General features: G+C 52.2%; 1 protein-coding gene across 2 annotated transcripts in view; it reads right to left on the reverse strand.

Annotated features, from left to right (window-relative positions):
- Positions 1-13,930, reverse strand: part of Ptprf (protein tyrosine phosphatase receptor type F) — an 84,285-nt gene that overhangs the window by 33,515 nt on the left and 36,840 nt on the right. For both annotated transcript variants that reach the window (XM_047536466.1, XM_047536403.1), the window contains exon 7: positions 7,589-7,699. In XM_047536466.1, the coding sequence (XP_047392422.1) occupies positions 7,589-7,699 (111 nt within the window). The remainder of the gene's footprint in view (positions 1-7,588; positions 7,700-13,930) is intronic.

The following is a 13,930-nucleotide window of genomic DNA, read 5'->3' on the forward strand; positions in this document are numbered from 1 at the left end:
AGAGAACAGGTGGGTTTGGGGCGTGGCTGGCAAGTGCCCCACGGCAACACACAGTCTCCTTTTAGCAAGTCCTTCCACTGGCATAAGATGAGGCCAAAAGACAGACAGAGCTGTCGCCAGCCTGGGGTGCAGGCACTCCCTGGGCTCCAGAGCCACCCCCAGGGGTGGGTGCTGGAAGGTGAGGCATAGACAGGGAGGATTGTGTGCAGGCCAGGCCCAGGCCTGCCAAGGAGGGGAGGAGTCCGCACAGAGGAGCAGCTGAGGCTGACCAGGTCTCTGTCCTCCTGGCTAGTGTCTATTCCATCTCTTCCTTGCTGAGGGGCAAGGAAAACAGGTTTGCGGAGAAGCTACTTGAGCACTACTGTGTGGGGAGGGTCCCACGTTGCCACCTCCTGATTACAGACAAGGGGACAGACAACACTAATACTTGAAATGGCATGCCTACCTTTATATATGTAGTAAGAGTAGGTCTTTGTTGTGAAAAGCTCACACCCTTTAGAGCCCTGGCTGACAGGGCTGAAAAGAGGCCCAGGAAGTTACAGGGAGAAGCTTCAGGGTTGGCCGAGGCTGGCAGGAGAAGAGGAACCTATAGCTCACATAAGGGTGGGGCTTCCACAGTCTGAGCCAGGGGGAGGTCATGGCACAAGCTCAACCCTGGTCAGTGGCAGAATACTGAGGCCGGATCAGGTCCCTGGATGCTGAAACAGAAGCTCCAAAAGAAGAATTTAGGGCCTTGTCCAATAAACCCTGGGCCTGAACCTAAACAGCCGGGAAACCTGGCTGGACTTTACCCCCAAACAGTCCCTGGAGGACAGGGTCTTCAGGTCAAATGCAGACCTTGAAAACTGGCCCTGGATATCACATCAATCCCCTGGGCCACTCCTCCAAAAGCTTCCAACTCCATCCACTGTCAGAAAGTTGAGCCCCTGCAGGAAATAACACTAAGAATGGTTTTGTTTTTATTTTTCCCCTTCTGGATGCAGGAAAAACTTCCCCTCCAGGTAGCAGGAAAAACTGCAGGATGAGGGTGAGGTTGGATGTGACCTTTAGGATGATCTCTAGCACCAAGTGAGGGTCTCAACCCCAGAGGCCCCTGGGAGTACCAGCTCTACTCTCACAAGGGCACCAGGCTCTAGTCACACAAGGAATCCTGGAATGCAGTTTCCTGGCGCTCAGACACTTCTTCCCTGAGTGTTGGGGGAGGTCAGCATGTCTAAGAGGAAGGGTAGGGAAAAGAGGGGCAAGAAACAACCTCCTGGTATCCTAAGTGGCAACATGGCCCTGGTCCTAGACCTGCCCAGACAGCCACTCCTATGCCAAAGCCAGGAGAGGCTGATGCCTCGCTGCAGCGACCCCACCATCCTCCTCCTGCTGTCACAAGCGCAGGCCTCCAAAAGAGGCAGGACTCACCCTGGTCTCAGTCTATTGACAGAAGCAACAGCAGGGAAGGAAAAACGGGAGCTGGGAAAAATGCACTTAGGGTCTAATCTCAGGCTCCAACAATGCTGGTCTATTACTGTTCCCCGTGCATCCTTAGTGCTGACATTTTATAGACAATTTCCAAAACAGGGCCCTGCCATTTCTGGATTATATTTCAGATGTAACTTTTAAGTCTAATTATTTGCACTGACAACCCCCTATAATAGGGCGGTGCGGCGCCCAGAGGCATCAGCATTCAGTGGAGTGACAGCCTAATCGCAGGGGGAGGCAGCCCCGCAATCTGCATTCACTCGGGGAAATTTCTCTGATGAAAATAACACAACATTAAGGAGGGGATAAGGGGCAGGATCCACTGTATCAAGATAAAATAACTCTTTAATAAATAACCTTGTGGCTGCCGCAGAGCAGTAATTAAATGCTGGCGCACCCGGCACACAGTTTTAAGTAAAGCTGGAAAAATGTAAGATGCAATTATCAGCACCAAACAAATTACCAACCCGGCAAATCCCCCCGGAATATTTAGAAACTCATTTCTCCTTCCCATTAAATATTTGTGTCTATGCTTATTTTTGGTGGGACCATAGGGTAGGGATCGGGATGGGGGAAGGGAAGGGACAAAGAACCCAGAGGGGGGTGAAGGGGTGTGGAGGGCCAGAGTGGCTGCAGGCTAGGCTGTCTGTCCATGCTTGTTTTCTGAACGCCCTGGCAGATCCGCCTGGTCAGCGAAATGGTGTAACTGAAATGCCCCAGAGCTCAGGAGTGCATATGGATGGAGGCTCAGGGCTGATATCTGAGCCCAGGCTGCAGTCCTCCTCTTCACGGGCTCCGTCTCCCTCACTGAGGAAACTCGAGCCACAGAGCACGATGCAGAGGGGACCAGGTGACCTGGGTCTGTTTGCTCCCTGGGGTTCAATCAGGCTGTCCTATGCTTCTGCCCTGAATCCCCAAAGCCTCCACTGACCCAGCGGACCATATGCCACGTGAATGACTGCTAGCCCAGCTCTGGAGGTGGAGATCTGACTCAAAGGATAGAGCTGAAAACTGAACCCCAGTGAACTGCTCTGGAATGAGCTTGGGGTGTCTCCAGAAGGCCCTTCCCAACACGAGGCCAACCCAGGGGTCATTTCTAGGCTCCCACATGGCCTTGCCAAGTTGTGGTTGACTGATCAGTCACTCGAGGAGTAAGCAACTTGGGTCTGAACAGCCAGTACCAGGGGCTAAGGATCATTAGCTGGCTGGTGGGCCAACTATGTTCCACCCTCAGATAGACACAGGGGCTGCTGGAAGGCTTGGGCAGAGGGCATGGGCAGGTAGGATGACCTTAAAATCGATCTGACTAGAGAGAGGAAAGGCAACAAAAAAGGAGACTTCCTCAGTGAGCCAAGATGATGCCACACGCCCTGTGCATAGACAGTCCAAGGCAGATCTGCACTGGCCTCTGCCTCAGACCAGCTAGCCCTGGTCTACCTCACTGAACCTTGGTGAGGGCTCTGGGGTCCTCAAGCACAGGGCAGACACTATAGGATTTCTGTCCTGTGCTGCGAGATCTCTAGGGGATCTCCGATTGATCTGTCTACCAATAGTTTGGACTTCACACAGGCAAACATGGCCTCTATATAGGTGAGGAGGTTGTAGAAGGACCCACGGCCCCCAGTACATGTCAAGCACTATAACTTTTACAATTCCCCCTAACCACAGCTCCCCCAACCACCTGAAAAAGAGACAGTTGGCCTGGCCCAAGTGCAAAGATGGGGCATAGTTTCGTGCCATGCGCCATGCCTGCCCTACCACTCCCAACAGGGGAGCTTGGCTGAGGGGACATGCAGACACATGGTGCATCAGGGACTCAAGCAGCAGAAACATGCAGGGCAGGGGACCTGCCCACCCATCCCTGGTCCTGCCTGCCTGCCGACCCAATGACAAGCAGAGCCGACTGGCGGGCAGGCACAGCTGGAGTGAGTATAAGGGAGCTGACCAAGCCTGCTGGTCCCAACTGACGGGAATATCCCGTCGACGGGCGAACTGTAGATGGATAAGAAGTGAAAAGGACCAACCTTCTCGCTGATCTGAGAGATGAGAGTTTGGGTTGATGGCAGAGTGCGATGAGGATGAGGAGGGAATAAAAAAAAGACAAGGAGAAACACAGAGAGAGTAAAAACAGGCCAACCTTTATCTGCCCACACAGCACGGAGACGAGACAAGACTCCTGTGCCCCCTCGCGCACACACACACGTGCACACAGGTGCACACGGACCACGCCGCTCACAAAAGACTCAGGACTCATGGAGGACATGGTGGACAGGGCTGGGGCCCACTGGCAGGTGCCAGGGACACCAAAGGCAGAACCAGGAGGGGTAGAAGTGGAGCACAGGTCAGTCCCCATGCCTCACACACCCCACAGCTCAGATAGACCCGGTGAACTGGGCTCTGGGGTCAGGGCCCACCCAGCCCACAAACCCACCAAGGCACATGAGCCACTAGAACCCCCCCGCCTTGAGGAAGTCTCATGCTGCACACCACCAGTGTGAGGAGCACATCTGGGTGTCTGTGGGGAGAAAGGCCAGGAGGCATCAGCTCCTGCTCCATTTTAGACAGCTGTAGACCAGCAGCCAGGTCCCTGCAGAGAATGGGAAGTTTGTTGGCCTTGATGTAGGTAGGCCAGGCTCTGTGAAGGGTGGGGTCTCACTCTGGCCCTGGCAGCTGTGCGCTTGAGAGCTGGAAGAAAGAGACACTGTGGATGGAAGGAGAGAATGAGTCACTCAAGGAGAGAGTCAGATGGTGACGGAGAAAGAGGCTGGTCCACCCAGCATGCCTGGGCCTGCAAGACTGTGGGTGGAACTGTGGCCAACTGTGAACAAAGTCAGATGTGACTGTATGAGGCACCCCCCAGCGCCTCCCCACAGCAGCAGGGTGACTGACTCTCAGGTGCTTCCTGCGTGCCTGGCAGCATGCTGGGAGCTTTACACGTCTTGTTCCATCCAGTGTAGCAGCCACAAGATCTCACAGAGGCAATAGGAGTCCTGAGAGTTTGGGGAACAGAGGAAGAATGTGAGACAGACACCAAAACCAAGTCAGAAGAGACAAGGCCCAGGGGCCAATGGACACAGAGGGAACAGAGTCAGAGTTAGATGGAGACAAATGTCAGTAGGAGATTGTTGATCCAGAGCAGGGGGGCTCAACTGAGGCAATTCTCCTCAGGTGACATCTGGTGATGTCTGGAAAGTTTTGGTTATCCAGACTGATTTGACTACCGGGTGCTACTGGCATTTAGCTGGCCAGGAATGCTACTAAATATCCTACTATGCACAGGACCAAGAATTATCCTCAACCATGAATTATCTAGTCCAAAATGTCAATAGTGTTAAGGTTGAGGAACCCTGCAGCTGGAGTCTACACCAACCTGGACAAACAGGCTCATGCCTTGACAGAGTTGAAGCCCAGAGGAGGCCTTCCGCTTTGGAGGGTAACAGGAGTCTGCAGTGGAAAGAAGCCTAGAAGCCACCATGTTGGAGACAGGTGGGGCACAGGCCAGCAGGTAGGCTGGCACTGAGAGGGGTTCTTCCATGGCTGCCCACCCACAAGTAGGGTTCAGAACACAGGGCTGGGGTGGAAGGCAAGGGGCTCTGCCAGGCACAAGGAGGGGTAGGGTCCTAAGGAGCAAGACTTTTCTTCAAGTATGCAGAAGACCTGTCAGGAAGGTAGGACCTGCCCTGGGCCTATAGGGTAGGCTACTCTCGGCAAAGGAAGGCAGATGTAGATCAGCTGGAGCCTTGATATGAGGTAGTCTGGGAAGAGAGGATTGGGAATGGTTCTTAAACTTACTTAGGGCCCAGGTTACTTAGGGCCAGAAGCCAAATTGACTGTTTTAGCATCCCTGGCAAGAGAAACTGAAACTAAAGGAACCTCCACACTCTGTGACAAAGTCTCGGGAATGGAGCCAGGAAGATGAATTCAAGAACACCTGGTAGGGTGGGTGGTAGGCCACAGCAGGAGCCAGTCAGGGTCTTGCCTGAACCCACATGTGGACAATGGGGGTACTGTAGACAGGGATGCTCCAAGGGATGGAGTTAGTCAGGGCCTGAGCTGCCAACTCAGCCAATCTCCAAAGAGAACCACTGTCTCACTTCCAGGGCTGCGACCAGGATGACAGTGACTTCAGAGTCAGGCAGTGACTTCCCAACTAAAAGGACAACAGGGGTCCATCCTCCTTGGGTCTGGGCCTTCTGTTTTAGTAGTGCCTATGGCAGGTCTACCCCACAAAATGGGCCCATATGGCCATACTGCACAGCTTGCTTATTGTTTCCGTGACTCTGCTGGGCCTCTCCTCTTCCTGACATAGCCACATGCAGACAGAGGTTTCCTTGCCAAGTCCCGGAACCTCTAAAATCTCAACCCTATAGTCTTTAGGAAAAGCGCTCAGTTGAGAGCACACATATTCATGATACGGTGTTGTGGGAGGAGGCTGGTCACTGAGAAGGGCTATTCCAGCTGCTAATCTCTTAGAGGGATCAGCACAGGGTGAAGGCTGTGCTGTTTGCAACTCCTTTCCTCTTCGCCATTTGGAAGGTTCTTGGGCTCCGGGCCTCCCTGTCCTGAAGACAAGCACTGGGTCAGCCCATCTGAGCCTTGCTGAGCAGGACACCTGACACCAAGCAGGGAGATGGGGACTTCCCGTCCCAACTCCCACAAAGCATCTTCATTTGTCTCTGGAGCACAATTTGCCCATCATAAATAGCTCCTCCACAGCTTGACTGGTCACCAAATGGGCAGGCAGCCTGTGGCCTCTCCATAACCACCCTGTGCTCTGATATACAGCAGACCCTGATAAGTACCTGTTAGATGATGGACTAATTCTCCATGCCCTCTCTGAATTAACCAAGTCTGACCAAATGGCCCCAAAGAATAGCACAGGCCAACTGTCATCACCCTGCCCCAAGCACTTTGGGGGGGGGGCAGTCAGATGGCCTCTAAGATGGCACTGAGCACTCAGGAGTGATGGAACCCTTACTGAGGGGACGTTACCTCCCTTTCCTTTACAAATCCCCTGAGAAGAGATGGTTTAACCCTAATGACATCCCTCTGTGTAAAAGGGCTAAGTGAGGGACAGTGGCGGGTAGGGGTCCTTCCTGGGCACCATTCACACTAGACCCAGTGTGTTCTGAAGAAGGGGAAAGATGGTTGGTTTTGATTACCTCTGGGCTCTGACATATTAGAAACTTGATACCCCAAAACAAGTCTCCTACTCTTTCAAGTACCTGGATTTTGAAGGCCACACAATTCACTCAGTTCCAATAAGGAACACCCAAACACATTAGATGCTCACCCAAAGCAATGTACCCATAGGTGCTCACAGCTGCCTCAGTCTGAACCCCTAACACAAAGGGTCTGGCTGGTAAGAGAGAACAGCAGGCTATTCCAGGAAGACTCCAAGGGATAAGCTCACCTCATCCATTTGTTTTTTATTTTGGGGGGCGGGGATGGGTACCGGGGATTGAACTCAGGGGCACTGAACTACTGAGCCACATCCCCAGTTCTAGTTTTGTATTTTATTTAGAAACAGTCTCACTGAGTTGCTTAGCATTTGCTAAGGCTGGCTTTGAACTCACAATCCTCTTGTCTCAGCCTCCCAAACTGCTGGGATTACAGGCATGTGCCAGTGCACCCAGCTTTACCTGATCCATTTGAAGACTGATCGCCTCAAAGTCCAGAGTAGTCCAAGAGCCCACCCTGTTGATACAGGCAGGAGGACAGACTGGAGGAAAGCCAAGCCAGGTGTGCTCACGCAAATGCATGGGCCTGCATGTACACTGTTCACACACACAAAGAAGTCCACCTGGAATGCTCCGGACTCCCATAGGGCTCTGGGCCCATGCGGCAAGGACCTACAAGAAATACAAATGCTCCCAAGAGGGGCCACTTCCCCAAGGGCCTGCAGGGAAGGAAGGCAAGTTGTGGCAGACACTATCAAGCCTGCCCAATGGGAGCTGCTGCTGCTGCTGCTGCTGGCACTGCTGCCGAAAGAGACAGAAAGGAGAGACTGGGCCTATGGCAGTCCCTGGAGTGTCTGCACCAAGGGCTCCAGGCAGCATGCCTGGCAGGTGCAGCTCAGCTCCATGGTGATAGAGGCCGGGCACTGCCAAGTTCTTACCTCGAACATACAGGTTCGCGGGGGCTGAGTAGCGTGTGCCTGCCGAGTTGGTCGCCACACACTCGTACTTGCCTTGGTCTGACTCTTCACTGCTCTCAATCTGCAAGGCACCTGTAGGGACACAAAGAGAGAGGTCAGCCGTGGCCATGTTATGTGTGACCTGGAACACGAGGTCTTGACAGCGTCTGTGGTTTGTGTTGACCAGATGTTGTAGCTCTCCTGGGTCACACCCTTTGGCACCTGAGCTGCTTCCAGGAAACACCCTGAAAAGCTGGGTAACCTCCAGGCTACAACCCCCAAAGCACAATCCCACCCGCTCTGCAGGCCACTCTCTGCTCCAGCAGGGGCTGTACCCCACCCACAATTCCACTAGGTGTCCATCACACTCCTGCCAGTCCTGGAGTCTGTTGCCAATGATCACCCCCTTAGTGGTCCTGAACACACCAGGCAACCTGGAGCCAGGCACAGGAGTGGCCTGTAGACCTTCCTGCCTGGGATTCCTAAGCACACAATGCCCTCACTGGGCAAGAACCTGAGGCTCTGCTGCCTACCAGGAAGGAAGGAGCTTGTCTGGGGGCCTGCTGTCCAGCAGCCTCTGCTCTGGGCCCCATCCTCCCCTCCCACTTCACCCCATGCTGCTGGCCCCACCCATTCCGGCTCCTTTCCTCAGCCTGGTCCTGCTAAAGTGCTTCGACCCACCACGGCTCCTGCATAATTCAAGAGGCTAATGGAGGCTGTAGCTCCTACTCTGGCCAGCACCCTGAGGGGCTGCTCAGGCTGCTCTGGCCACAGACGGACAGACAGGAGCCAGGACTGTGGGGGAGGGAAAGCTGAAAAAAAACTTCCCAGAGGATGGAGAAAACTGGGGCTTTGAGCCAGTCCTGGCTGGTCCAGGTAGGGGAGTCCAAGGCAGAGGGCCAAGGTAGGGGTGAAATCACTTGCCTTGGCCAGCCCCCAGCCCTAGTAACCAACACTTTAAAAAAAAAAAAAAAAAAAAAAAAAAAAAACTTTGTGAAAGCACACTGGGCAAGCTATTGGTGACAGTAAAACCTGTGGGGCACAAAATCAACATGCCCCTCCCTGGAACAATCTGACAGACAATTACACCCACACAGGACAGTCCAACGGATAGTTAATAATCCCCACAGGACAGTCTGACAGAAAACCACCTCCTGCACAGAACTGGAATGACCCTAATAGTCCCCACCCCCACCCCAGAACCAGGGGTGACTGATGATCACACCCACACAGGACAAACAGAACTTGCTAGACCCCAACTGGACTGAACAGGAGCCACAGAAGAGTTTCAAGCCATGTTCTCATAGCCCAGGCCCAAGGGGAGCACCACAGTGGGTCCAAGCCATAGTCCCTTTATGACTGGACGTCCTTCTTCCATCTATACCCTGGCCAGCAAGAGAGGCTATGAACACCCAAGGGTCTGGGAGCTGGAGGAAGTGGGAATGCCACCATTGAAGGGCAAAGGACTGGCCTGTTTCTGTGGTCCTGAATTCAGACCTCCCCATTGGCATCAGGGAATATCAGAGCCTAGTGCACATTCCAAATATCATCTCCTGCAAGAACAGCCCTGATGTACAGTATCCCCAACAGGTCATGTTTATGGGATGGATGGACACTGTTACAGAAAATGTTCATTCAAGCAGGTGAGGGTCAGGCCCCTGACTGATAGGAGCTGCCCTAAGGTCAGCTCAGTAGGGGTTCAGGGGAGACTTCAAGTGGCTAGTACCACAGGCTGGGAGCAGGAAGTGTTGCCTGGGTAGGATTCCAGCCCATGAGAGGAGGAAGTTGTCTTGTGACATAAGCCTAAGACTGACCAGGAGCCCCAACACAGACCCTGTGATTATCTGTACACTGAAACCCCCAAATCTTATACCAACACCAAGACCCAACAGCAGGGAGTGCAAAGAGTCAGAATGTGCTGAGTGGCTGTGCTGGGGAACCTGAGGGGCACAGGGAGGTCTGGAGGGATGCAGGCGAAGTGAGTCCTGTCTTCAGGGTGATGGCAAGTAGGCAACTTCCCTTCCCACCTGCAACTTCTGCCTTGAGCACCCTAGCCTTGACTCTGAAGGCCAAGACGGACCCACAAACACTAAGGAATATGGGGAGAAAATGACGGGATAAAAACAAAAGCCACCGTATTACAAGGTGCTTTCATATTCTCATTCTCTCCTCTAATTTACATGGATCTGTGTGTAGGTGGCCTTGGGCCTAATTCAAAGAGAAGTAAACAAACTTCTGAGAGATGGTCAATTTTTTAAAGATCACACAGGTGGTGAATTAGACTTGCATCCAGATTCAGTGAATCCACAGTCTGCTTTCTAACCACTAGCTTGCAGGGACCTGTTGCACAAATGTAGCTTGGCAGGACTCCAAGCTGACAGGTCAGGGGACCTGGTTATGTCTGAGCCTGTTTATTTCTCTGTTGTCATCCCAGCATCTAAAGTCTTAAGCAGTGAATGCTTCTTCTAGTTGTTGCAAGGCTGAAGGGATTTAAGGGATGATTCTCATTTGACTATAGGACCAAGATACTAAAGGAAGTCAAGTAATAATTGAGATCCCAAAGAAAAAGGAGATATTCAAAGGGAAAGGTGAGGTTTGCTCATACTCTAATCTATAGGCAGCATCTCCATTTATGGCCAGCCTTAGGGACAAGCCAGGTTTCACTGTGGGAGATAACCAGGGCCCTTCTGTGGGCTGGCCTGGAAGGCTGGGTGGCAGGGCTTGCCATCCAAGGCAGGGCTCAGCTACTGTCTCCACAACTCAGACTTGCAATGAATGAGTCCACAGGAGGGAATGACTAAGTGGAGGTGTGTGGTGACTGGTGGTATTGGGCAGCCAGAGCTGGAAATGAAGAGGCTGGAGAGGTCAGGATGGGGATGGGGAGGTGACGGACTGGACGGGATGGAGTGGAGGTGACAGCAGTGGCGGAGGTGTGGTGTGGCGAGATGCACGGACAGCATTCTTACCTCTGATTGGTGAACCACCTGGCGAGGTAATTTGAATGCAAATAAGATCAGAGAGAAGCATTAGTACAAAAGGAAGGAAAGCCACACAAAGCCAAATCAGATAAAATAAAACACAAGAAAGGGCCTTAAACACATGGAGAACTTGAGGCCTGAGTTAAGCCCACACAGGTGATGTGTGAGCAAGCACCAGGCTGAGCCATGCTGAGTGTAGGTGAAGCGTGTTCCCCAGGTTGCTGGCACTGCTCTCAAGAGGTGAGGCAGGGGCTGGCAGGGGCTGGCAGGGCTGCGGATGACAGGAGTCAGGAAGGTGAGTCAGGGCTCCTGCAGCTCCCACTAGCTGGGCTAATGGAGGGAAGGGAAAGAAAAGAGGCGGCAACCTCACTTTGCATTCCACCCAAATCCCGCAGGGAAATAAGTTTGCAAACAGAGCACTTACCAAGACCAAACCTGGGGAGTTTAAGCAGGCAGGAGGTAGGATTAAGTGTGGGGTGGGGGGCTCCCACAGGTCGGCACCAGACCAGGTCTCTCATAACTAGACCAGCCCATAGCTGGCAGCGGAAAGAGCAGGATTCAATCAACTCATATCCCACAGCAGACTCGCTAGAAAGGCGCCCAACCTTGCTGAAGATGGAGAGACTGCTGAGCTCCCCAGCCTGACTGGTGAGAGGAGGAAGCCAGGGCCCACTCCTTGCCTGTTTGGTGCCTCATAACTCTGGAAAATGGCAACAGAGAAGGGCCAGGCACTTGCCCTCCAAATCCAGGACTACTATGACATCCGAGCAGGTTCCCTTCTTGATAGGTGCCTCCTCTGAGGTCCAGGCCCCCTGTTAAACCACTGCCTTATCCAGAGGATAAGGAGCCTATGGGTAGAGCAGGACTAGCTCTCTCTACCCTGCCCCTCTCTGCCAGCTTCTGAAAGATGGACGTGTGCAGAGACACACACCATTCACTGTCTCCCTGAACTTGACGATGCCCACGTGGAAGAATATTCATCTCTATGCACAAAGGAGAAAACAGAGGCTGAGAAATATTAAGTGGCTTGCCCAAAGCCCAAGGAGGTGGCAGGGTTTGATCAGTCTATGCCACTCAAGTCTTCCCACTGGACAAGGCTGCCTCCTGCAGACACAAAGCCTGGGGAAAAGACAAAGGCAGCCACTGGGATGGGGACGTGTCTGAGGGGTGCATAGATAAGTGGAAAGAATCATCACACTGACCAAGCAGAGAATCCCGGAGAATCTTTCAGAAGTTCACAAAGTTAAAACTATTTCCATCATAACTAAGAAATGGTTTGCCATATTCACTTTCTCTCACGAACACACAGCAGAGTTTTCCAGAGGACAAGTCACATGTGAGAGCACAATAGGCTGAATGCAGGAGCAGATATGGGGATCTAGCTGCCTTCCATTCAGCCCCCAATAAAACAGATTTGTAAAAGTGTAAAACAATGAGGTTTTTCTAACCAAATTTTTTTGTTTTAGAAAATAAAATTATTTTTCACTTAAAATGTTATATTAATAGGTTTTTAAATTGTTTTAAAATAGGGTAGTAAATATTTTAATCTTTTCAATTTTAATATCTAACATAATAATCATTAATAGATAAAATTCACACAAACCAAAGCTCCTTAAGGTCCTCCTAGAGTTACAAGTAGAAAGCCTGCAAGTTGACAGCGGCTGACAGACATGCTCCTGTGGTCTGGGCCAGAGCCCAGGAGGGGGTGGATATGTGTACAATCCGGGACTGGGAACCCCCCCAGCTTCTGGCTTCAGCTCTTCCAACACCTAAACTGCTGCCCTCTCAAAACTGCAATTTCCCTATCAAACTGAGAGAATTTGCCTTTTCCATTTCACAAGACAGGTGTAAGAACTGAAGGGGACCCGTGAGTCATTCTCCCCAGGAGTGTACTCATGCCCAAGAGGCACCAGTGAGCTCAGGGCCATAGGGAAACCATGACCACACAGTGCAGTGTGATTTTCTGGCAGATCCAGTCAAAGGCAGAAGGGCTCTTCCAGTCAGCGCTGGGCTGACTAGCAGAATAAGGGGCAACGGACATTCTTCCTGGTGGGACTAGTGGGCCTCTTCCTACAGCCAAATGCTGCCATCTCTTCTTGAGGCTGTGGGTCTCACTTCAGGTTCTATGGACACAGCGAGTAAGGCTGTCCTTCTACAGTGGTAGGGACAGAGGCTTATTCCCTCAGGCCATATGGAACACAGAAAGCCTCAGAGCCCTGTCCAGGTTTGGCAGAACTTATGGGCAACAGTGCCTCTCACGACACAGCAGTGGTCTTGAGTTCCACTTGAAGGTCAGCCTACTTGACATTTCCTGCTTGTGACTCTATTTCCATTTTCTCTGAGCTTATCCTTGTTCCTTCTGGACCCACCCCAGTCTCCAGGTTCAATGGTCCACAGATTAGTGTGCAGGAGTCATGCTGCTGCAGTAAGGAAAAAGGCTATCGAGGCAGCATTCACACCTCAGCAGGATGTGCTGCCAGCCACTCCCTGACAGCTCTTGCTCTAGGGGCCACACCCCAGTTAGATGTGCTGTGGCTCAGGGAACAGACAATGGATGGCTTCTTGAAACTGGCCAGTGGGGGCCTGAGATCTAAAAAGGATGGGACTGTGCAGATCTAGAGCCCTAGTAGGGTCCAGCTGCACCACAGGCCCCAGGCTGACCTCCCAGGGGAGCTCCCAGACCTGAGTCCCAATCTCCAGTCACCCCAGGTGACTTCCTTAACTCAGCTATGAAGTGGGCATGTTAATCCAGCCTGTCCTACTTCACAGAATTGCAGCAGAGTCAGCTGCAACAAAGGGCAGGAAAGCGCTTTGTCAACTGTTGGTGAAGCGTAAACCATCAAGATCCTTGTAAATAGCCAAGTGCTCAGGGGCCTGACTCCACTCCATGAACGGATGTTCCTGTAAAATGTGCATGGAATAGCCTCAGGACCCTTCTAAATGGTAACAGGCAGGATAGCAGCAACTGGGGTCCAGGGTCACAGGCAAGAGTCAGGAAGGGATGGGGAGAGTCCTGTTGTAGCTACAAAAATGGGATACTGAGGCCCCTTGGGTGCCATGCTCCATCCTAGGAGCTAGACCCTAAGACCATAACCTTTAAGTCTCAGTTCCAGATGGCAGGAAAGACCAAACAAGGAGTGGACATTAGTCTTCAGAGACAAGTCCCAAAGATCGAATTCATAAAATTGTTCATTCAACTAGGGCTCAGACAGACCTGTCCCATAGCTGGGCTTGGGGGCACTTCTCTAAAGAGTCAGTCCCCGGTTCTCCTTACAAGGAGTGCCTAGCTTAGCTGAAGCCAGATGGTAACAACATGAAGCACGATGAGCCCTGAAGGAGTAGCCCG

The sequence above is a fragment of the Sciurus carolinensis genome, chromosome 1 (assembly GCF_902686445.1).
Source record: "Sciurus carolinensis chromosome 1, mSciCar1.2, whole genome shotgun sequence".
In the NCBI taxonomy this organism is placed as follows: Eukaryota; Metazoa; Chordata; class Mammalia; order Rodentia; family Sciuridae; genus Sciurus; species Sciurus carolinensis.